This window comes from Moschus berezovskii, unplaced genomic scaffold (genome assembly GCF_049115385.1).
Source record: "Moschus berezovskii isolate FMDL1 unplaced genomic scaffold, NW_MosBer_1.0 29, whole genome shotgun sequence".
NCBI lineage: Eukaryota > Metazoa > Chordata > Mammalia > Artiodactyla > Moschidae > Moschus > Moschus berezovskii.
This window is the reverse complement of record NW_028290453.1, coordinates 107,555-132,002: the sequence shown is the minus strand read 5'-3', so window position 1 is coordinate 132,002 and position 24,448 is coordinate 107,555. Positions and strand designations below refer to the sequence as shown.

General features: G+C 45.1%; 1 protein-coding gene across 1 annotated transcript in view; it reads right to left on the bottom strand.

Moving 5' to 3' along the window:
* LOC148772973 (protocadherin Fat 3-like) overlaps positions 1 to 24,448 on the bottom strand; it is a 180,178-nt gene that overhangs the window by 155,475 nt on the left and 255 nt on the right. The window contains exons 2-7 of the mRNA XM_088834566.1: positions 23,662 to 23,884; positions 17,778 to 17,968; positions 15,679 to 15,993; positions 13,157 to 13,367; positions 12,654 to 12,722; positions 3,584 to 3,723 (exon numbers count right to left, since the gene is read on the bottom strand). Coding sequence (XP_088690692.1) covers positions 3,584 to 3,723; positions 12,654 to 12,722; positions 13,157 to 13,367; positions 15,679 to 15,993; positions 17,778 to 17,968; positions 23,662 to 23,884 — 1,149 coding nt within the window. The remainder of the gene's footprint in view (positions 1 to 3,583; positions 3,724 to 12,653; positions 12,723 to 13,156; positions 13,368 to 15,678; positions 15,994 to 17,777; positions 17,969 to 23,661; positions 23,885 to 24,448) is intronic.

Here is a 24,448-nt window from a genome sequence, read left to right as displayed (position 1 = left end):
ACTTCAGGCAGGTAGTAAGCTCCCTACATATGGCATGAACTCAAGAAATATTCATGGAATAGATGCTACTGAATGATTTATCATTTGGTCCTACTGAAATTCTGAAATAAAAGTTTCTAGCTAACTTTTGTTTTAGGTTAACATGAATCAGTTGTGTTCTCTGGACATCCAGCATACACGCCACTCAGACCCTATTGAAAATGTAACATCTACTATTCATTAATTTGTTATGAAATATTTACATGTATCTATAACATTCTGGGCACAATGAATCACCATTTAATTCAACTGTTACAAAACTCTAGAGAGAAGTACGTAATGAATCGGGTTCCACGCTTTATTTGTATTTTATTTAAATATATCCTATGTTTTTAAATGGTGCTAGGGAAGGATTGGGGGTGGGAGGAGATGGGGATGACAGAGAATGAGATGGCTGGATGGCATCACCGACTCTATGGACGTGAGTCTGAGTGAACTCCGGGAGTTAGTGATGGACAGGGAGGCCTGGCGTGCTGTGATTCATGGGGTCGCAGAGAGTCGGACGTGACTGAGCGACTGAACTGGACTGAACTGAACTGAAGGAGTTGAAGTTGGATATGCTAAGACAGGTTGCTGCTGCTGCTGCTAAGTCACTTCAGGCATGTTCAACTCTGTGTGACCCCATAGATGGCAGCCCACCAGGCTCCCCTGTCCCTGGGATTCTCCAAGTAAGAACACTGTTAGCCACGTCTAATTTAAAAACTCTAAATTCTCATTTAAAGTGAATTAGCACTAAAGACTTAGCACTACTACACGTGGGTTGTTAATTAGTCTTTAGAATGTGTGATTCCTGCAGGATCTCAAGGTCCCTTTCAGTTCTCACTATCTTTTGAAGATACTCTGAAGCAGTCTGGGTTTAGATGGGGTGACCACATAGTTTATTATTCCAACCGGGGCCACTTTGAGGGTGCTGTTGCTGATTACACCAGTACAACAGGTGTAAAGGGGATTCTCTAGGACAAACAGGGTCTTGGGTTTACCTTAGGAAAGAACACTGGTGGAAGGATCAGGAGCTGATACACACTGGCTGCCTTATCAGTGCCTGTCATGTCCCCTTTCTGGGTTTCAGTTTATCGGAATGAAAAGGAAAAGTGTCATACTAAAACTGACCAACAGAAGATGAGATGGTTAGACAGCGTCACTGAATCATTAGACGTGAATTTAAGCAAACTTGGGGAGAGAGTGGACAGGGGAGCCTAGAGTGCTGCGGTCCATGGGGTCGCAAAGAGTTGGACACAACTGAACAACAACAAAATCAACCCTGCTGCTTCGTTCAAACTTCCCCACTTTACAATTACAAATAGACTCAAAGGAAAGAATCTCATCATGTTTTTGAAACAGCTTCAAATTCAGAGATAGCTGGCTAGACAAGCACATGAAACATTTTTTAAAAACTCGCCCCTTTTAAAATCCACAATGTTACCAAAGCTTACATCATATTTTAAATAATATTTATTTAAGATATATCATATTTTAAATAAATCAGCTTAAGAAATCAATAAGCTGACTTCAGGGCTGGCAAACATTTCATCACACCACCTGAAGCATCGTGTTGAGAAGGATTCTGAGGCTACACCTGGGCTCATGAGGAAAAAAAAAAAACAAACCTCAGTCAGTTAGTGATGGTTTCTGGGGTCATGGGGACATCTGCTGCTGCTGCTGCTAAGTTGCTTCAGTCGTGTCCGACTCTGCGCGACCCCATAGATGGCAGCCCACCAGGCTCCCCCGTCCCTGGGATTCTCCAGGCAAGAACACTGGAATGGGTTGCCATTTCCTTCTCCAATGCATGAAAGTGAAAAGTGAAAGTGAAGTTGCTCAGTCGTGTCCGACTCTTTGTGACCCCATGGACTGCAGCCCACCAGGCTCCTCCATCCATGGGATTCTCCAGGCAAGAGTACTGGAGTGGGGTGCCATTGCCTTCTCTGCATGGGGACATGAAAGAGAGGCAAAGAGGGTAGGAGGGGTTACGGGCTACGTGTGTGTGCTTGTTCTCTGCCAGGGCTGGCCGAGGGTCTCTGGTACTAAAATATAAAACGCAACGAAAACCAAACCCAGGTTTAGGGTAAATCTGCTTCATACTGGCATCTAACACAGTGTGAGTCTCACCCAGGCAGTCTTGTCCTTTTCCCTGCTCTCAGTGGCCTTCCATAAGCACTCAGGTGGCAGAGCATAAGTGACGGTCAGCAACCTTGGCGCGTGTCGCGATCACACAGGACTGCTGGGAATGGGCCAGGCTTCGCTGGGTTTAACAGCCCTGCCTCGGCAGCCAGAGCTTCCGCCGGGCAGGGAGGACAAAGGCCCGCCGGCAGCGGGGCTGGAACGGGGAGGGAGGGCAAGGCCCCCTGCCCTCAGTCCTCATTTTTATAAAAGCCGTGTGACCTTGGACATGTTACTTTTCCTAGTTTGTGAAATGAATTTGGATTCAGGGATTTTCTAACTTTAACTTTCTGTGACTAAAACATGAAGAGGTGAAGAATATCATGGTGTGTTAACTCCATGCTAGATGTCCTTCTCTTTGCAAATTCAAGGAAAGCTCCTTTTGTGGTCAAACAGATAAATCTTGCAGTAAATGATCAGGAAACAAACACACATAACTCTTTCATGCATCTGTGTGTCACTTGCTCAGTCATGTCCAACTCTGTGCAGACCCACTGACTAGCCTGCCAGGCTCCTCTGTCTGTGGGATTCTCCAGGCAGGAATACTGGAGTGGGTTGCCATTCCTTTCTCCAGGGGATCTTCCCGACTCAGGGATCAAACCTGGGTAAGCAGGCAGATTCTTCACAGACTGAGCTACCAGGGAAGCCCATTTATGTATAAACAGTCATAATTTTTTGAAAGAGGAAGCTCAGTTATATAACACAGTAAGCCCCCTACACGTGAATTTTCAAGTTGCAAACTTTTGAAGATGCAAATGTCCCCCTGTATGCCAATTGTTGTACTGTACTACTGTACCTTTCAAGGTATTGTACTGTAAAGTTAAAAGTCTTATTTTTTATGTTTGTTTTTTACATATTATTTGTGTGAAAAGTATTACAAACAGTATAGTACTATACGGGGATTTCTTGATGTCTCAGATGGTAAAGAATCTGCCTTCAATGAGAGAGATCCAGGTTCAATCCCTGGATCAGGAAGTACCCCTGGAGAAGGAATTGGCAATGAACTCCAGTGTTTTTGCCCGGAGAATTCCACAGACAGAGGAGCCTGGCGGGCTACAGTTCATGGGGTTGCCAAGAGTTAGGCATGACTGAGTGACTAACACACACTGTATAGCAGACCGTGTTAGTTGGGTCCCTGGGTTAACTTTGTTAAACTTACAAACAAACTGGACTTGTGAACATGCTCTCGGGACGGAACTCATTTGTATGCAGGGGGATTTAACTGTACTGTTGATAGAATCCTTTATCTAGGTTGTTCTTGCAACTTGTTTTTTTTTTTTTGACACATGGACATAATTTACTACTTCAACATATATTTTAGTTGCTTGCATCTCTGACTTTAGCAGATTTCTCAGCATTCTCACTGTTTAATAGGTTGACATCTTACCTGAGTGACAGCAACATTCGTTCCGTCGGTGACTTCCACACTCATATTGTAGATGGACCTCTGCTCTGCATCCAAAGGTTTTGCAATGACAATGGTCCCAACACCCTTCTCTGCATCAAAAGAGCTGTCAAAATTGCCCCCTGACGAGTTCACAGAAACAACATGAAATTAGCATATCTGAGAAGTCATTACACGTGCTGAGCGTGTCGCTTTAACGGGCGCTCATTCACAGAAACGGTTTTCTGGACAGGCAATCCTGTGGCTCAATCTGTACTTCTTAAATGAACCCTTTATTTTCTCACTTAACTCACATTTCAAAACACAGCCTCTACAATGCATAACAAATGCCACCAAAAAAATGTATTGCCAAAAATCCCCTCAGCACTAATGTTAGAGCAGTAAAACATAAATTGACCCCCTAAAATATTTAGAAAGCTAAAGCCCCATTCAACCCCTTGTGGCTTCTGGGCTAGGAATTTGTAGACCTTTTACTTTTTCAAAGTAGATTAAATTCTAAGTAAACAAACAGTCCAATCATTATTAACAAAAATGAGTAGGCACTTTGAAATCTGTACCAGGATTGATGGTAAACATGTGGTTGTTAGAGTTCAGATTCCCTCAATCTGATGTCAGAAATGAAGTTATAAATACTAGAAAATAAGGAAAAGCAACAAAATTGGATTTCATATTAAAAATTCTCTATCTGTAAGTTGGGATATTCATAGAACAAAAATTTTCTTTTGCCATCTTGACAGTGTGAGTTATCTTTCTCTGCCCAAAGTAGAAAGTTTACAGGAGATTTACAAAATGAAATCTGCAAAGAATGAGAGGGAAACATCAGCTATGGAACAACTGATAAAATATTTCATATGAAAGTTTAGGAAACTTTACTTTCTGCCACTGGACCAGGTATAATCCATAATCTATGGCTAATGTGCTTAAGACAATATAGACTTTGTTGAAATTACTGTAGATGTTTTCATCTCTGTGAATCAAAGTGTGGTTCATGATCTTTTTCAAAATGAAAGTTCTTTTTCAAGGGGGAGAGAAGATATTGGTAGAAATGCTGGAACAATGTTAAGTATCATTCACGAGGTCTATTTACTCTAGCTTGAAATTTCACTATGTCAATTAATTTTGTTCCTGGGCAGTAATTTTATTTAACTATAGCACATAGGGCAATATGTTTACTGAATTTCATATTTTAGAAAGGTAATCTTGGCTTCTGTTTTCTGCATTTCATTTTGCTGATCAATGAACAATGTTATGTACAATTTCTATGATATTACAATTAGAAAGGGCAGATGAGTTAAAGGAAAGAAGAATTTTATGTGAACTAGTAGAATTTGATGTATAATGACATAAAATAAATAATGTGGTGTACTTACAAAAAAACTGGTCATATATATTTCAAATACTTATTGCTTGCAGCTGCCATATACACTTAAGATTATTTAATTGCTAGAGAGAACATAATTGCCCTTGACATTTAATTAAAGCTATGAAGATACGGGGTACCAGAGAATTGCTTAGAGATGATATATTTTTCGAAAATTTCATTTAAAAAGAGACTCATCTTCCAATTAATATCTTTAATTGATTTACTGAGAAATAGTAAATGTTAACTCTAGAAAAAAAATGTCTTTTGAAGAACAGGATAAAGAGAAAGGGGAGGAGATCTAGGCTGGAAGAGAAGCAACCCTTAGGTCACCATGCCTCTTTCAAAGGAAATGTTTCATGTCGATAACCACATGAAATGAAATGTATGGCTGATTCAAGTGTCCTGAATAACCATCCTAATGAGCAAAGAAAAATCATTTGCTATCAAGTGGTACATTCTGAAAAAAAACTTTGTCATGGAAACTTTCAAAAGAAAGATGAAAAATCACCTCAGACTGTGTAGAAGGAAAGATGAGAAGGCAACTTCTCAAGCTATTTCTGGTGGGCATTAAGTCATATTTTAAACCACATTAAAAAATCATCTTTAGAATGCCTCCTTACCAAGATTTTTACTTTTGTAAATCTTAGGACCATGATTTTGGGGGGGGTGCGGGTTAAGAGTGGGCCAATAATTTTAGAAGGTGAAAATTTGTAAGTCAATGCAAATTGGAAGCTCTGCAAATGATAAAGCTTTGGTTTGCTCCAAAGACAAATAAAAATGAAATTTAGAGGATATGCAAGCAACGACTTTCAGTTTCAGTTACTATTTCAGTTGGACAATTATATACCCTTTCCCTCACTGCCTAAGGCTCACGTTTTCCTCGGGGCCCTCCCTATGCAGAAATACATCATCATTATGCTTAGTGGCATAAAATTTACATATTTTACATATGGCATATAGATTAGGTGCATCATTAGTCTTTTTTTGTATCAAAAACCATTTTTGACTACTTTTATGGTAGTTTAAAAGCCTTATTTTATATTGGAGTGTAACTGATTAACAATGCTATGTTAGTTTCAGGTGTACAGCAAAGTGATTCAGTTATACATACACATTTGTCTATTCTTTTTCAGATTCGTTTCCCATTTTGGTTATTATCAAACACTGAGCAGCGCACAGGGAGTGCTGCTCAATGTGGGAGTGATTTTTTACAGTTCTTTCTCTTCTTGCGTGTGCGTGCATGTGTGTGCGTATCTCCCTCATCCACCTTTGTTGTTTCAAAGACTCTAGACCTTGAAAGGAGCAGGGGAGATAGACAAGGAGAAAGCAGATCACGGTGAGCTGGAGAAACCCTGTGAGTATCTCTCCATGCATCAATAAGGCTAGCAGCCTCTGATGCTCACTTCTAGGATTTTTGCTCCTAGTGAAACCAAGATTTCATGTAAAACCAGGTTCCCCAAATTGTCCCTGAGTTTTACAATGAATTTCTGACAAGGGATACAGAATCTAGACCAGCAGTTTACCATCAACCCTCCCGCAATTTCATAACCTACCACTTAAGCCTCCCATTTCATGAATGACTCTGTCTCTCTCCCCCAGGCCTCATTTCTCAGGCTCCCTTCTAGCCTGAAAGGTGATTTCATTTCATCGGATCCCACATCCAATTCATCTGGCATGAGCCTATTAGATGGAATGAGTCTGCTTTCACTAGCAGTGTCCGTTTAAAGAAGATGTGCTTCCTCAGAGCCAGTAACAGCATGCAAAGCCAGAGTGTGCTGGGGCGGCAGCGCTGGGCTCAGCACAGGGTGGGGAGGGGGAGACACCGCCAGCTGGGCTGATCAGCAACGTGGGGATTAAGAGAAGTCACAGCCTGAGCGTTGCTGCAGGGGCGTGCGGCAGAGACGGTCATAAGCGAGGTTGTGAACAGCCCACATAACAGAGAATTCATGTCAGGGGATGTTTCTCTTTGACCATTTTCGGTCAAGACAGGTGCAAAGGAGTAAACAGACAGCCATGAGAGGTGTGTTGGATCTCTGCTGCTGCTGCTGCTAAGTCGCTTCAGTCGTGTCCGACTCTGTGCGACCCCATAGACGGCAGCCCACCAGGCTCCCCCGTCCCTGGGATTCTCCAGGCAAGAACACTGGAGTAGGTTGCCATTTCCTTCTCCAATGCATGAAAGTGGAAAGTGAAAGTGAAGTTGCTCAGTCGTGTCCGACTCTTAGCGACCCCATGGACTCCAGCCCACCAGGCTCCTCGGTCCATGGGATTTTCCAGGCAAGAGTACTGGAGTGGGGTGCCATTGCCTACTCCGTTGGATCTCTACTGGATTCTAAAGTTAACATCAAAAGTTGGAGGGTCCCCAAAAAGCTTTGAAAAATGGGATGGGAATGAAAATACTTGGAGCCAGCAGCTACTGCTGGAATGTGCGGGCAACAGGGTGTTGGGCCATGAACCAGTTAAGTTTTCCTTTAAAGAAATCACCGTCTCTCCATTACGAGACCCAGGGGTGACTATCTCAGAGCTTTTCTTTTAGAAAAGCTTCCAGACCCCTCCCCTAGCTCTGATTCCAATCCACCCTACTCACAATGGTAAAACTATCAACCAAAATTTCAAAATCAATCAAGGGAGACGAGCTATGGGAGAAGCTTCCCAAACACTGAGCCACAGAATCTCAGTGAATTACGGGAATTGTTTGCAAGCTGTTCATTCAAGTTCAGCGTGCACACCGAACTTGAGGGAAAATACTACACACTATTTCTGTGGTTTGATCATGAATAACTGTCTGCCTTGGAAGGAAGAAAGCACAGTACAGGGCTAAAATGGATATTTACATGGGAGGCAGGAGAAGCAGGCTGGAGGTTAGAAACAGTGGTAGGAAGGAAAATCCCTTCTAGAATCTGGTTTAAAATTCATTTTCTTACAATAATATCTGAAGCAGTTGTAGGCTTTTTATTATTTTCCTAAAGTTTCTTCAGGTGTTTTCCTATAGACCACATGGTTGCTATGGAGATGAGAGGCTTGTTGGGGATCCAGTGAGAAGAAATGATGTCGTTGATGACTCTGAGCAAGTGTCACCCTGATGGAGGGAGAGCTGTATTAGAAATGGGACAGCCCTCTTGGGAGGGGTAAGGGGGAGTTCTGTGATTAAGAAATGTGGCCATTGAGTTAGAGAAGACCCAGAGAGGTTAATGCTAGTCAGGGTGACATCAAACAGTTTAACTTGCCTACTTGATGGAACCCCGGGGCTTCCCTGGTGGCTCAGTAGTTAAGAATCCACCTGCCAATGCAGAAGACACAGGATCAATCCCTGGGTCAGGAAGATTCCCTGGAGGAGGAAATGGCAACCCACTCCAGAATTCTTGCCTGTGAACTCCCATGGGCAGAGGAGGCTGGCAGGCTATAGTCCATGGGGTTACGAAGAGCTGGGACATGACTGAGCACACACACACTTGATGGAACCCTAACAGGGAATGGCCCCATCAAGGGTGAGGTTCTAGAAGGACAGGTCTAAGCTTGCAAGACAGAAGCAGTCAAGAAACCAAATTCCTCAAGAAGCAATGACAGACTAAGGGCCCAGGGTGTCTTCATGCTCCTGCAACACAGAAATGTGTTTCAGCTGAGCTGGACCCACATGCCACCTTATGCCATCAGGGGATTATTTTCAAAGAACAACTTTTCTCTTCTCTATGCATTGCTGCTGCTGCTGCTGCTAAGTCGCTACAGTCGTGTCCGACTCTGTGCGACCCCATAGACGGAAGCCCACCAGGCTCCCCTGTCCCTGGGATTCTCCAGGCAAGAACACTGGAGTGAGTTGCCATTTCCTTCTCTATGCATTAGGTGGGGCAAACAAACAGAGATAGGTTAAGTGGTTACTGCCTACCAGAAAAACAGTTTTCCTAGTCTAAGTCAGGGGAAAAGCTAGAAAAGTGGGTGGTAGTATCTCCCATCAGACTGGAAGTAAAGAGGAATCGTTTGGAGTGTGTAGTAATGGCGGTCTTTACAATACAAATATTTGTCAGCAGGATAAAGAGACAGGGACTGTGAACCAGATTGCGTGCACATCAGAGAGTATGTAAATCGAGACGCTGCCGAGTTGAAATCATAGTCTCCCGAGAAGTGTGAAGATACGTGAGAAGCCACAGAGGATTGTGGGTTAGCTTTGTTCCTTTCGTCTTCTCTCCCTTTTAGCGCAGGGAAGGAACATGCTGTGCAATGGGCTGTTTAAACACAGAACAGCTGAACTCTATAACGTTTCCTTTTAATTACAGCTTTCTTAACTTGGTTACAAGTGGGCTTCTGTTTCTGGAAGCTGAAGAGAGTCTAGCTCTGTGACACTGTAAGCCTTTGGAGGCACAAGAAAGTATCTGGCAGGTCCTTGATGCAGGGGTCCCGGCTTGGGAACAAAATCTTGCTCTCTACACAGCTTTTGTGAATTCATATGATAGTAGGAGGAAAAGAAATGCAGTTAAACAAGAATCAAGATTGGGAATTGGGAAGACTGGGAATATGGAAATAAGGAGACAATACTCTCAGGGGAAAAGGCATGCTGGAACACTATTTCTGCTTAATTAATGTAAATTCATTAGTTAGAGCATCTGGAAGCTGTGTTAGGCTGGGAGGAGGTATGGTCTGTAACCGTGAGTGTGTGTATAGGTGTCCATCCCGCTATAGCACCCTGCTAAGTTTCTTAGGCATTGAGAAGCCCTTTCCCTTATCTCCCCTCGATCTTAGCTTGGCCAAGAAAGATACTTGGGTAAGGAAGAAGGAAAGAGACAGAGGAGAGTGCTGGGGGCCAAGGACAAATAAGAAAGAAATCTTGAAAGAATGAAACATCTGAATATGATAAAGGAAACAATAGGTTTTTAGAGAAGAGGAAAAGATGTTGTCAGCAGGTTGGAAAAATATGGCTCTCTGAGATCAGAAAAAAATTTCAAAGTGGGGATTTGGTGGAAGGGGGACCATATCTATTCTGAACGCAGCCAGCACCTGGGGAAAAGTTTGTACTTTCTCCATGACTTAAAGAGTTGACATTTCAAGAGGCTGGCTGGATGCAGGGATGGAAATAAAATCAAGTTCTGTTTGGGCATCTGGCCCAGTGAATTTAATTTGCAGGAGAAGCTTGACTGGATGTTACCAGATACACAGTGAGATCTGTGACGGAAGCATCTAGGCTAGAGGGACAACCTAGTAGGTCCATATTAAGAGAAGTGCATGCATGCAGGCTCGGTCATGTCTGACTCGGCTGCATGCACGCTCAGTCATATCTGAGCCTTTGCTGCATGCACTCTCAGTCATGTCTGACTCTTTGTGGCCCCGTGGACTGTAGCCTCCCAGGCTCCTCTGTCTACAGAATTCTTCAGACAACAAAACTGGAGTGGGTTGCCATTTCCTATTCCAGGCATCTTCTGGACTCAGGTATCAAACCTGTGTCTCCCAAGTCTCCTGCACTGGCAGACAGATTCTTAACCACTGAGTGACCTGGGAAGCCCATAAAGAGAAGCATCTGAGCACTAAAACTGGAAAGATTCTATAAAAGGAGCATAGATTTAGGAATAAAGATGGAGAAACATGAAAATGGATGCTATGTTTCTGATCATGACTCCTAGATATGATTTGGAGCAGCCTAAAGGGACTCCTTCCTGGAAGGACTCTGGTCTGTCAACTGCCTGTCTCTTCTTGGACCAGTTCTCATTTGGCCAAAGGCGCTGTGGTGGCTGAGGCTGAGAACACGGTGGAAGGTCACAGCGACTCTGGATGGGTCTCAGGAGGCATCAGTGGGGTTAAAACACGGGCTGCCTGGGGCATCTCCATCGGCTGGCATCATTACCCCACTCACCCTGGGTGGAGATCAACAAAAGCAATGGCAGGAGAAAGGGTGAGGGCGCAAAGACCTTGACCTTAAGGGTTTAGATTGAAGCCTGGATAAACACCATGAACATGTACGCCAGCACGAATACTGCTGAATGGAATTCATGCAAGTCAGGTTACATGTAGCATCATCAGGCATGCTTTCCTATACACAGTCACACACACACGCAGGCATGCTAAGGAGTCGCAAAAATGACTTGGATAACTGGGGTCCGGTGGCCGGTCAGACTGAGCATCAGAGAAAGGTGTGCTTGTGAGATTTCTGAAGAGGAGTGCATGCAAGGGCATCCTGGGGTTGGTGGGATGTGCTGCGTGTCAAGAGGTTGTATGCACGCATCATGCAAGGGAGAGGAGCAGTGCTGTCAGCCTGTAGAGGCGCTTGCAAACTGGAGTGTCGGAGAAGGACGGAGACGAAGTGATCACTGATGGCAGAGGGCAAGTCCTCCCACGGCTCAGGACAGTGCAGCAGGAGCCTCGGCCTTTGGCTTTCCACTGCACTCTCCCTCGAATTACCGAAAAGAAGTCATGGTTGCACTGGAGACATGCTGAAACTGAGATGCATCTTCTGTGACCCTGACGGGGCGGTGGTGAAGGAATTACCAAAGGTGATGGGGCACCGACAGCCAGGCGATGCCTGGGGTGCGAGGACACAGCTGAGAAGATGGAGGAGCAGAGAGATCTTTCATGGATCAGAAGAGGTGCCATTTCAAAGGCGTTAAGTGGAAATGAAGATGGAGTGGAAAGCTGGGAATGACGATGGTCATGCACAGGGATGGTGTGATCCATGCCCATTAAGTGAAAGAAAGCCGGTCTACCAGCATTCTAGAAAATGAAATAGGTAGAGAGCAAGCCTTTTCTTTGGGGGAAGTTCAGGGGACCCTCTACTGATGTTCCATTTGGGGGCCACGGGGCATTCATTCTTTTCTGTGCTTCATTAAAACAGATGTGGAATGTTCTAAATGCTTTCCCCAGACCCAGTCATTCCTGGGAAGAGAGGCAGGTTCCTGCCCATCCTATCCAAGCAGTGACACGTGAAGGAAATGATTCCCCCAGACCAGCTCTCCAGAGTCACCGCCTCCCACGGAGGACCGTGGGAAGTCAGCTTCAGCTGGACCCAGCGTCAGACCCAGGGCTGGGACGCACTCTTCCCTTCGCTTGGATTCCTGGTCCTCAGCACTCGTTTCCTCTCCGCCGCCTCTCCCTGCCGGGTGGTGAAGGGGCAGTTTTGCCCTGTCATTTTGCAGCCTGGTGTGCTTGCTTGCTTTCTTTCAAGGAATTTAGAGGTTGCTTTTAAGGTCTCCCCTGCCTGCGTCCATCTGCTTTTTGTATTTGGCTCTCGCAGGAAGCTCTCGCTGGCTGTACATCTAGGCTCCATTTCCTGTCCTTTCTATTGTGGACAGCAGCCCGGGACTCTCCTGGGGGGGCTTTTGGTCTACAAATGGCACTCCTACAAAACTGAGGGGCTGGGATCTATTTGAATTTACTTTTCAATTGGAAAAGGCCCAGGTAAACTAACCTATGAAAAGATCAAACAACAAAAAGCCCACATACCTCAAAAACAGAGAAAAAAGTTTCTCTAAAGAAATCAGAACAACCCCCCCTCCACCCCAAATCCAAACCCCATCGAACCTCAAACAAAGGAGTCATTGGATATGAGTAATGCAATCGCTGTTAGAGGCGTGTATGAAATCTGTGGGCTGCACTTCAGCCTGTCACAGGCAGTTATGAAAGATGTAATTTAATTTGCTTAAAAAGAAAAAAAACCCGTAAAAGGCAGATTGGATAGCTGTATTTTAGCAAATGTGTTTGCACTAAGGGTACCTTCTGTTGAACAGTTCTGCCCACAAGCTGTCTGTAGAATATAGAACATCTCTTGAGCATGCTTGCCACCTTGAAGCAGGGCAGTCGGGAGCAGAAAAAAAAAAAAAAAGAACAGAATGCAGAAAAAAGGTGAAGAAAAAGAGAGAAATGAAGGACAGCAAGTCTAGTACCATCAATACATTTAGAAATGAGATTAGCCAAGTGTGACAATAGAATTTAAATGACACACAGAAAGACATTTAGATTGCAGTAAATAACGTACTATGGAAACTCCAGCCAGAGCACTTTCGGTTCAGCTTAGCTACAGAACTCAGAACGAAAGCACAGGTCGACTATTCATTTTACTGGCTCTTTTGCATTCCAGCACTATACATCTTTTCATCTTAGCATAGTCTTTAAGTGTTTTTTTTGTTGTTGTTGTTATTGTCTTTTCTTTTTTGCTAGTTGCTCTGAACAATCCGTGATTACATTGCCCAATACTGCCCTTGGGGACTCAAGCTTACCGACGATGTCAAACCACAGAAGGGTGTTAGCTGGCTGCACAGACACCACCCCGACAATCTCGGTGACTCTGTCATTCTCCATGACTGTGAAGTTGTAAAACGGCTCATCGAAGGTCAGCGGTACAGGCGAAGGAGGCGGCTTCTTAATCCACTCAATGTGGAGGCGGGCCGTGGAAGACTTCTGAGGGCGCCCGTTGTCCACAGCCTTGATCTACTCACACACAGAGAGGACAGAGAGCTGTTTCAGAGCCCAGGTCCTGGTGGAAGCCTGCATCTGTCACTCTTATGCTGTGGGGCTCAGAGTCCATCCTCATGACGGGGTTGGCAAGGGGAAGACGGGGGAGCGATCTGAGGACAACAGGCTCAGGGACTGTGGGAAGCAACTCGGGCACATGGGGCCCCAGAGCACATTTGCCAGAAGGTGTTTTGAATCACTGCCAACCTTGCAGATGTGGAAAACTTGAAAAACAAATGGTGTACTTGCAAATTTTAGTGTTGTATGGACATGAATGACAGCTACAAAAGTAAGAAGAGCTAATTTGATTTCTTATGGCTATGGTGGTAGTGTTGCAAAAGGAACAAATGCATTGTCATTGTCACATAGAATAGTCACATGGGATTCCAAAAGTGAGATGGGAGGAGGCAGGGGAAAGGCATCAACCTTGCAAAATTCATCTCAGAGGCCCTCTGGTTAAGCCAACCTTGAAGATGATCTCTCTTGGTGGAAACGTGGCCCCCTCGAGGCAGTGGAGTAAGGAAGGGGGTGTTAATGACTCTTCTCTGTGGTCAGATATAAGGGCTGAGAAAAGCATGTTTCCCTGCCCAGATATGTAGGGTTAACTGCTATGCTGTCCTGGACTTAAATGTATGTGTGTGTGTGTGTGTGTGTGTGTGTGTGTCGGGGGGGTGGGGTGGTGGGTTGCAGTTAAGTCTAACAAGCAAACCATCAGTGACAGAAAATTTAAAAACCAAAATAAAAACGGATTGTAAACAGTTGCATTAAAAATACCATTTCCAGATGCACTGCTATTAGCTGTAGCCTTTAAAAACAGTGACGACTCAGCTCCCTTGTGCTGTGTTCATGAGTGATCACTTTGCCTGTTTCTGTGAGAGGAAGGGCCCTTGAAGACAGATGTCTCAGGCTGGGTTTCCCAGGAGCAGAGTCTGAGACAGGGATGTGAGTACAAATGATTTCAAAAGGAAGTGTTCCCATGAGAAAGGGAGTGAAGAAAACGGGATAGACAGAGGAGGAGGCTAAGCAAGGATGTGGTCTCAGCTGAGGTCTAACCTCAGCCTGATTCCAAAGGGAGCTCTGAATCATTCACTGCACTACTGAGTTGGATCCACCCGGAGGCAAGGAGGTTGGGCTTTTATATCTGGTGTCAGTTAGGAATTGGCCGTGGGCTGCTGGGCTAGTGTAGGCGTATAGATCATCTTGGCTGAGAAGTGTAGCCAAGGATGACTCTCTGAAGAAGGAATCAGCTTTGAGCCCTTAGCAGTCAACACTCACAGCAGTTGGGGGATGGCTGGACCAGCCTGATAAAGGGGATCTGGGCAGGGTACCAACAGTATCCACTGCAATCCACCTGTTCCTCAAAGACTTCCACTGGCAAGTCTCAGACAACTGCAGCAGCACCTGTTACATCAGAACTGCTGACGGTAGAAACAGGACTGGTTTTTATTTTCTTTTCTGTATTCACTCTTGTGAATACACTGCTGAGCAGGGAATGGAGCCCAAGACCAGTCCATAGGTAAAAAAAATAAATGGACTCAGACCATCCTTTAAAATAACAAAGGACTGACCATACACAGCGGAGAAGACTGAAGACTGAGAGAAAGATGGCAGATGGCGATAACTCTTGATAGTTGTCGGGACCCTGGAAAGTGCCCATCACGGGTGGGGCTGACCAGTCTCCTTTTAGGCATAGCTGCTACATGTCTAAAGTGGTTGGGGTTGGGGGAACCCCAAGGATGGTGCCTTAGGCATGGTATTAACAGCTTAAGTCTTTATTTGAGACAGTGCTCATACTTGTTTTTATTTTTGATTTTCTAACAACGAAAAATGTTATGTTTTACTTAAGATTTTTCACTTTTTGCAGAATAAGCCTAGCTGTGATTCGTGTCCCTCAATTTATACAGTGAAATTCATGTTCTATCACATTGTCAACAATTACAAGAGTTGTTTTCATTGGGAGGTCTTCAGGACATGTTGAGTGGTGGGCAGGTTATGTTATTCTGCTGCTCCCCTCCCCTCAGTTTACAGCTATGCTCAGGGCCTCGAAATGATCTGGGGTTACAGAAAGTGTAAGTGAGTAAATGATGGAGTAGGCTGTGCACTGGAAATGGAGAAAATGGCCTCATTATTTAGGAATGTCACTGCAACAGAAAGTAGCCTTCCATTGTTATGTGGCTGCACATTTTAGTCCAGAGATTTTTTTTTGTTTTTGCTTAAAACATATATATGCATAAGAAAATAACTTCCTCACCCTCATTAATGTTATTGAGGTTCAGTAAAATCTTACCGTGAGAATGTCGTAACTCCCTGCTGTAAACTGCTTTCTGGAAGAGACCATGCCGGTTTTAGGGTCAATGAAGAACCTCCCATCATCATTCCCGTCCACGATACTGTAGGAGATCTCAGCGTTGGGGCCCTCGTCTCTGTCGAATGCAAACGCCCTGTAGATGGGCTCTCCCCGCTTCTTCCGGTCACGCTCTGGCAGCTTGATCTGGTAGACCTTCTCTGGGAACTGGGGCTTGTTGTCATTTTCGTCCAGAACCTGAACCACCACCCAGATGGTCGACTGTTTCGGGGAGAAGCCACCATCTGTCACGGTCACCTGAGTTTGGAAAGAGAAAGTGTTTTACAATCAGAAAAGAGAAAAACTTTTCTCGCCGCTCCTCCCCTTGGCACCCCATGAAAGGTCCGTTCTGGGCAGGGGGGCATCTCAGCTTCTCTTTTTCTTATGGTTCATGTCAAATGCATAACGCTTCATTGTTCATGCATAAGAGCAGGGAAGACTCTCAATCTGGTAATGGAAATCACTGATAAAAATGTAGGAAGGAAGGAGGCTCTTGTTGTGGTGTGAAGAGGAGAGGCAGAAGAAATATGATTGACTTTACAAAATGTACCAGGTTACAGAGACTCAGCAGACCTAAAACGTGCCCCTCTCTGCTGAAATTTGCTCAGTGGCATCCAACTTTTTGCGACCCCATGGACGGTAGCTCGCCGGACTCCTCTGTCTGTGGAACTTTCCAGGCAAGAATGGTTTGGAGTGGTTTGCCATTTCCTACTCCAATGCCCTTCTCCACAGACACCAAGAACACACTAACCATTATTATGTGTTAAGCCATGGGTGTTTTGTCTAATCCTCGGGCAATGCCATCACCATCCAAATTCTTTCAGTATTCATGCTCTTTTCTTTCTTTTCCATCTTCATGTAAAATTTGTGATTTTTTTTACATTGTCACTGAACAAAAGGAAAACTCTGATTATAACTTACAATTTTGATGGCTGCTCGTTAAGTACATTTGACAGTTACAATATGTTTTTAAGAGTCATAAAATATTTTTTCTTCCTCTCTGGGAAGTAGAAGAGAATGGCCACCCTTTTCGATAGCCCTGAGATGCTCTTCTTATGCACGTCTGTGGAAATGGAGAGCGGAGAGAGAAGAGGAACTTGTAGATAAAGAATTTGCATGGCAGATGTAAACTGTCTTTGAGTCTTAGGATGAATTATCTTCTTGGTCATAGTGATGATAGTTATTATCTTATTAATACTTAACATGTGGATGGTGACCTATAAAGCACTCTCCTATCTTTCCTCAGTAAGGGGAACAGGTTTATTTATTCCCATTTTACAGATGAGAAAACAGAGGTCCCATTGTTACTAAGTCTAAAGTCAGGTACTGAACTTTTGGCAATACTTGGTATTGTGTTTAATTACAAAACCTGGAGGAAACTCTATTCAATCTTTCAATCGTTATCTTGATTGAACTAACTTTAAGACTAACTATAAGATAGTTTATTATTTCAAAATACATAATTGGAGGCTGGAAGGTATATAAAGATGCACTTGGCATCAACAGGAGAAAAACAACAGTGAGCTACAGCCCCTCATCATCCAGTTTTTCACTTAATGAAGCAACCTGATAGGAAAAATGAAGAGAATAGAGGCCCAAAGTGTGAGAAAACAAATTAATGGCTTTTTGCAAAATGGGACCCCAATCTAGTCTAGTTTCTCTTACAAGCTGCTTTAGAGGATGGCTTTAATAGACTTCAGGTAAATTTTCATAGGAGTTCTTGTTTTCTTTGAAAAATCAATCAAGGTTCCTTCCAAGGTTATTTCCCAATTGACTTGTTATGTTTCACAAAAGAAACACCATTAGGGCGACTATGTGCCAAGGCTGGATTTTGACTCTTGAGTTAATTCCTGGACATGACGAGTTCTGAAGAGGCACGTTCTGCTGCTGCTGCTGAACTAAATTGTTACACTCCCAGGTGAACTGTGTTGACCAAAACACATTGATTTCTTGGCACTCAACTCCTCCGCCTCTCTTTCTGCTTGAACGGCCCCTTTCCAAATCCAGGTAACTCCCACTATCTTCCCTGTGCTCAGAATCACCTCCTCACTGCTTGTCAACACCTGCCCCGCAGAGGGCTCCAAGTGGAGCTCTGGGGCTACTTCAGGGCCAGGAGGCTGCAAAGGAATGGACAGGCCCTCCTGGGGCCACTCACCTGAGGATCCTGCCGCTATGAAGCTGCCTCCTTCTGGAGTTCGCCTGAGTGTACAAACCCAAGTCCTCGAGGTGTCTGCTTATAGGTGGGAAGGGCGGCAGCTGCACAGGCTCATGAACAGCCTCCAGGCTCACCTGCATCACCACCTCTCCATGGGTACCAGCCCCCATGCTCCCCCAGGCACACGGGCATCCTTCGGTACTTCCAGCATACTCGCTTCCATCTCAGGGCATTTGCCTATACCATCCTCTTCCCCTCTTCACTGACGTTGCCTACACATCCTTTGGACCTAGCTGAAATGCCGTTTCTTCAAGGATGCTCCCCAACTACACGGATCAAGTACCAGCTGCCCCTCCCCCCCGGCTACTCTATCTCCTTCCTGAATTATACACTCTTGAAATACCTTATACTCTTCTTTTACAGCACCTACTGTCATGGAAATTAATTAAGCACACGATTCTCCAGCAAGCTGATCAGTTCAGTTCAGTTCACTCAGTCGTGTCTGACTCTTTGCGACCCCATGAATCACAGCATGCCAGGGCTCCCTGTCCATCACCAACTCCCAGAGTTTACCCAAACTCATGTCCATCAAATCGGTGATGCCATCCAGCCATCTCATTCTCTGTCGTCCCCTTCTCCTCCTGCCCCCAATCCCTCCCAGCATCAGAGTCTTTTCCAGTGAGTCAAATCTTCACATGAGGTAGCCAAAGTATTGGTGTTTCAGCTTCAGCATCAGTCCCTCCAATGAACATCCAGGATTGATCTCCTTTAGAATGGACTGGTTGGATCTCCTTGCAGTCCAAGGGACTCTCAAGAGTCTTCTCCAACACCACAGTTCAAAAGCATCAATTCTTCGGCGCTCAGCTTTCTTGACAGTCCAACTCTAACATCCATACATGACCACTGGAAAAACTACAGCCTTGGCTAGATGGACCTTTATTGGCAAAGTAATATCTCTGCTTTTTAATATACTATCTAGGTTGGTCATAACTTTCCTTCCAAGGAGTAAGCATCTTTTAATTTCAAGGCTTCAATCACCATCTGCAGTGATTTTGGAGCCCCATAAAATAAAGTCTAACACTATTTCCACTGTTTCCCCATCTATTTCCCATGAAGTGATGGGACCAGATGTCATGATCTTAGTTTTTTGAATGTTGAGCTTTAAGCCAACTTTTTCACTCTCCTCTTTCACTTTCATCAAGAGGCTCTTTAGTTCCTCTTCACTTTCTGCCATAAGGGTGGTGTCATTTGCATATCTGAGGTTATTGATATTTCTCCCAGCAATCTTGATTCCAGCTTGTGCTTCTTCCAGCCCAGTGTTTCTCATGATGTACTCTGCATGTAAGTTACATAAGCATGGTGGCAATATACAGCCTTGACGTACTCCTTTTCCTATTTGGAATCAGTCTGTTGTTCCATGTCCAGTTCTAACTGTTGCTTCCTGACCTGCGTACAGGTTTCTCAAGAGGCAGGTCAGGTGGTCTGGTATTCCAATCTCTTTCAGATAAGTTGGTTAAGGGCTAATAAGTTGGTTAAGGGCAAAAACTGATCTTGCCTGTTGTGTTCACTGCTTTTGGGCATGTCAAGTCACACAGGACATGCTCCCTGGGTATTTACTTAAAAAATTAGACTCTAACTCGGGTCCTATTTGGACAGTCTCGTTAGCCGAAGCAGTCTCACCTCGTAAGACTTTTGTGGATCATTCAAGGAGTAACCCTAAGCGGCCTCTCTGCCCAGAACGCCTCCATTTCCTCATCCCCCACTTTAAGCATCACCCCTATGCTGATCATTCGTGCTCAAACCTCGTCTCCTGACTCCAAACCAACACGTTCAGCTGTTTACTAGAAACGTACTCTTTGGACCTCACACATGCACCCCAACAAGAGTCACATCCTGAAAAAGACCATCCTCACATCTCCTCCTCCCTTTTGCATTGTCTCAACGAATGACAGCCCCCACCCCTCAGCCACCCACACAGCGGTCTGCACCGGGACCTGGGCGTCCATGCAGGGTGCCTGCTCTGCCCAGCTATTCACATGGAAGCAAACGTGGCGGCCAGGAGGCATTTCTCATGTGCACCATTCGCGCCTGTCTCTTCTGGGACAGGCCTCATCTGCATCTTGCTTGGAGAACCTCAGTGGCCTTCTGGTCTCCCTGCCTTCAGCCTTCACCTTTATTGTACAGCATTATTTCTTCCTCAAAAGAAATAATTTCTTCCTTCCGTCTGATCACATCACTGGCCTGCCTAGCATTTTTCAGGGACTCTTGAGGCTGAGGCTCTGGCCTTCCCTGATTATCACCGCATTCTACCTTCTCCCCTCCACTCTCCACGCTCAACTGCACAGCTAGCCTGAGGTGGTGCTGAGTACGCTGTGCTCGCACACCTCCATTCCTCTGCGTATGTGTCAGCTTCCTTGGCAGCCTTTCTCTTGAGAATACACTTGACTCATTCTAGAAGCTTCAATTCAAGCACTGCTCTTTGTGCAAAGCCATTCCTGCCCCCTGCAGACAGCTGCATGCCCTTACCATGTTCCCACTCCACTGGGTGTACCATACCAGGACATTAATTTTCATCGTGCAGTTTTAAGTGTCTGTTGCCTTGCTGGTCTGTGCTCAATCCTTCCAGATTGTGAGCAAGTTGAGGTCAGGGACCGTCTCATTCATTGTTCTGTTCTGACACCCTGTACAGCTCTAAGTGCCAAATAAATGTTGTTAAATGAAACTAAGAAGTAATCCACTCCCAACTCTGTCCTATGATAATGAATGGAGGAAACATTCAGACAGTGAAAGGGTCTGCTTCTTTATCTGCAGGAAGTGAAGAGACTGGTAACGTAAGATCTCCCAAGTGCTCTATGATTCTGTGAATGGGGTCAGGTAGAGGAAGACAGAATTTTTGTTGTTGTTCTGTTTTGGCTGGCACCATATGGCTTGTGGGATCTAAGTTCCCTGACTAGCGATCAAACCCTGGTTCCCTGCATTGGAAGTGTGGAGTCAACCACTGCACCACCAGGGAAGTCCCAGGTAGACACAGTTTTACCCATACACTGGGGTTCATTACATTGCTGCTAAGCCCAAGATTACTTATAACAATTTCTGCTGCTGCTGCTGCTAAGTCACTTCAGTCGTGTCCGACTCTGTGTGACCCCATAGACGGAAGCTCACCAGGCTCCCCCATCCCTGGGATTCTCCAGGCAAGAACACTGGAGTGGGTTGCCATTTAACAATTTCTAGCTACTTCCAAAACTCTGCTGATCACTGTGGACACTTGTCTACAATTTATTCCAAAGATACTTTGTGTACTGGCGCCCTCAGGACAGTGTGAGCTACTTGAAGGCAAGAACTTTGTCTTCTTCATCTCTTTCCTGGGACCTAGCATACTCCTGGAGAAGGCAATGGCAACCCACTCCAGTATTTTTGCCTGGCAAATCCCATGGACAGAGGAGCCTGGTGGGGGGCAATCCATGGGGTCGCTGGGAGTTGGACACGACTGAGCGATTTCACTTTCACTTTTCACTTTCACACATTGGAGAAGGAAATGGCAACTCACTCCAGTGTTCTTGCCTGGAGAATCCCAGGGACAGGGGAGCCTGGTGGGCTGCCGTCTACGGGGTCGCACAGAGTCAGACACAACTGAAGCGACTTAGCAGTAGCATACTCCTAATAAATGTTTGCTGAACTGAACTACATCCCCTATAACCTCAAAGTCTTCATGTATGTTATCATTTCTCTAGACCGACTCATGTCTCCAGCCACGCTGGCATCTGGAAGATTGAAAGTGAAAATGAAGTCGACCGGTCAGTCGTGTCCCACTCATTGCGGCCCCATGGACTGTAGCCTATAAGGCTCCTCCATCCATGGAATTTTCCAGGCAAGAATACTGGACTGGAGTGCCATTTCCTTCTCCAGGGGATCTTCCCAACCCAGGGATCGAATCTGGGTCTCTCATATTGCAAGCCGACGCTTTTACTGTCTGAGCCATCAGGGAAGCAATCACTAACAATTCCATCAGATCCTCAAACTTCACACTTCATGCTTCCCTAGATCTCAGTCCATCACGTGGAATTAGCCTAAATGGAAGAAAGAGCAACCCTGGAGACTGAGCCCAAGTGAGATAAATCCTCATCACCTCCTCTGCATCGCTTTTCGTAAGTGATGTGTAAGGAATTAGCCATTGTTTAGAAACTATCCACGTGTCCTCTCTCTCTGCCACCCTAACCCAGATTTTCTACACTCACAGTCGATCAGTAATCAGTGGTTCAGCAATCAATCACAGTCCTGAAAGTTTCATTTCTTTCATTATTTACAGCTAACAAGGAACCAGAAATAATGTAGTTCCACTGAAGGACAGCACAGCCCGTTTCAACTTTCTGCGCTCCCCTTGTGATCTGTGAAGACCCGGCAGAGCCAGAAGGCCGGCAGCATGGCCTGGTGCAAGATGCTGATGGCAGGACACAGAGGAGTCTGGGTTGCGTCTCTCCACGGAAGAGGCAAGCGCTTCATGGGGTCCACGGTGGGCGAACACTGCCGAGGGAAGGCCACCCTGCTCTCACTCTCCTTCTAAAGAATATTTCATTTGTTTATTTGGCCACGTTGGGCCTTAGTCATGGCACGTGGATCTGGGTCGCTGTGGCATGTGAACTCTTAGTTACGGCACATGGGGTCTAGTTCCCTCACTGGGGGCCAAACCCAGGCCCCTGCTTTGGGAGCACAGAGTCTTAGCCACTGGACCACAGGAAAGTCCCAGAAGGCCATGCTTCTCCATCATTTAAACTGCATGTATTTACTTTTATCTCTCCACATAGCAGAAAATAAGTTAAGTACGTAAGCTGCCTGAGAGCTGAGATGTGTCTTGTCTGCAGTCTTGTCCCAGGGATTATAAGAGTGTCTGAGAATATATTCAACATTTCTAAGATGAAGAGTTTAATTCTGTCATTCTCTTCAACTCTTGATTTATCAAGAATGACTACTTCCAGGCCACTAACCACTGAACTGCCAGGGAAATCCCCTATATTTAAAATTGTAAACATTTCTTCAGAGACTACATATCTCCCCTGCTCCACTTTACATTTGTCTTGGAAGCTTTATTTTCATCTGATATATTAAATACACATCACATGTAAGCTTGTTTATTGCATGTCTGCTTATTTAAGAATATAAGCTCCAGGAACCTCCCTGGTGGTCCAGTGGCTAAGACCCTGTGTTCCCAATGAAAGGGGCCTGGGCCTTCCATCCCCAGTCAGGACACTAGGTCCCACATTCTGCAATTAAGACCTGGTGCAGCCAAATAAACAATAAATGAATATTTTTAAAAAAATAATACAAACTCTACAATGCATTCATTTTCATCTTTTTTGTTCATAGATATATCCTGAGTATCTACCATGGTGGATGTAATAGGCATTTAATAAATACTTATTAAATTAATTAACAAAATATTCATCCAGTGCCTTCTAGGTACAAAACTCTTTTTTTATTAAGGCAAATTGGGAAATCAACCAACCAACAGGCATGGATTCCTATCAAATTCACCCCTTCCTGATGACCCCAATCCTTCTTGCTGTTCCTGACCTCTGGTCATCTGGCCTTATTCAGATATTTTCAATAAGAACTAATGCCTTATGAAGCAGTCCATGTGCTCTTTGATAGGTTCAGTCTTCCCAAAGTTCTTCTTATTGAACCTGGATCTATCCATCTATTCTTAGCCTAGACAGATGGTAGCTTCCTACAGACTACCTTTGTTTTGCTCTTTGTAACTTTACAGAAAGACTCACGTTCCTCCTCCACACCGTGCCAGTTATCTACTGCTGAGTAACCCCAAACCGGGTGGCGTAAGATAACCAGAATTCTGTTATTAACTCGCTTCCTGCTAGGGCTTGCATGGAGCACTTCTTCCTTGGAGTCTCTCAGGCAGCTGAACTCATCAGTCACTCGGCCTGTGGGCACTGGTGACGTCTGTTGGTGGATGGCAGTCACTGGCTGGGGCCTCAGCTGGGGCTGAGGTCAACAGAGGTCAACAGGCCCAGGATCTACCAGTGGCCGCTTCGTGGGGCCTGGGCTTCCTCACAGCGTGGTGGCTGGGTTCTATGAGCAAGAGGCCTGGAGGACAGTAAGTGGCAGTTTCTTCAGGCCTGAACCCAGAAACTGGCATGGATCACTTGATCCATGTTCTGTTGGGCAGCAGTCCCAGAGTCCAGATTCACGCAGAGGGGTCATAAATCCCACCTCTAAATAAGGGAGGGTTAAGTAATGTGTGGCATTGGAGAAGGAAATGGCAACCCACTCCAGTGTTCTTGCCTGGAGAATCCCAGGGAAGGGGGAGACTGGTGGGCTTCCGTCTATGGGATCACACAGAGTCGGACACGACTGAAGTGACTTAGCAGCAGCAGCAGCAGCAAGTAATGTGTGGAGGGGTATTTTTAAAAAATATTCATTTAGTTGGCTGCATCAGGTCTTACATGGGATTTCACTTCAGAACAGAGGCACCAGAAAGGTGAGGGGTGCCCACCCCATGTGGGGTCTCAGTTCCCTGTGCTCAGTCCCTCAGTCCTGTCTGACTCT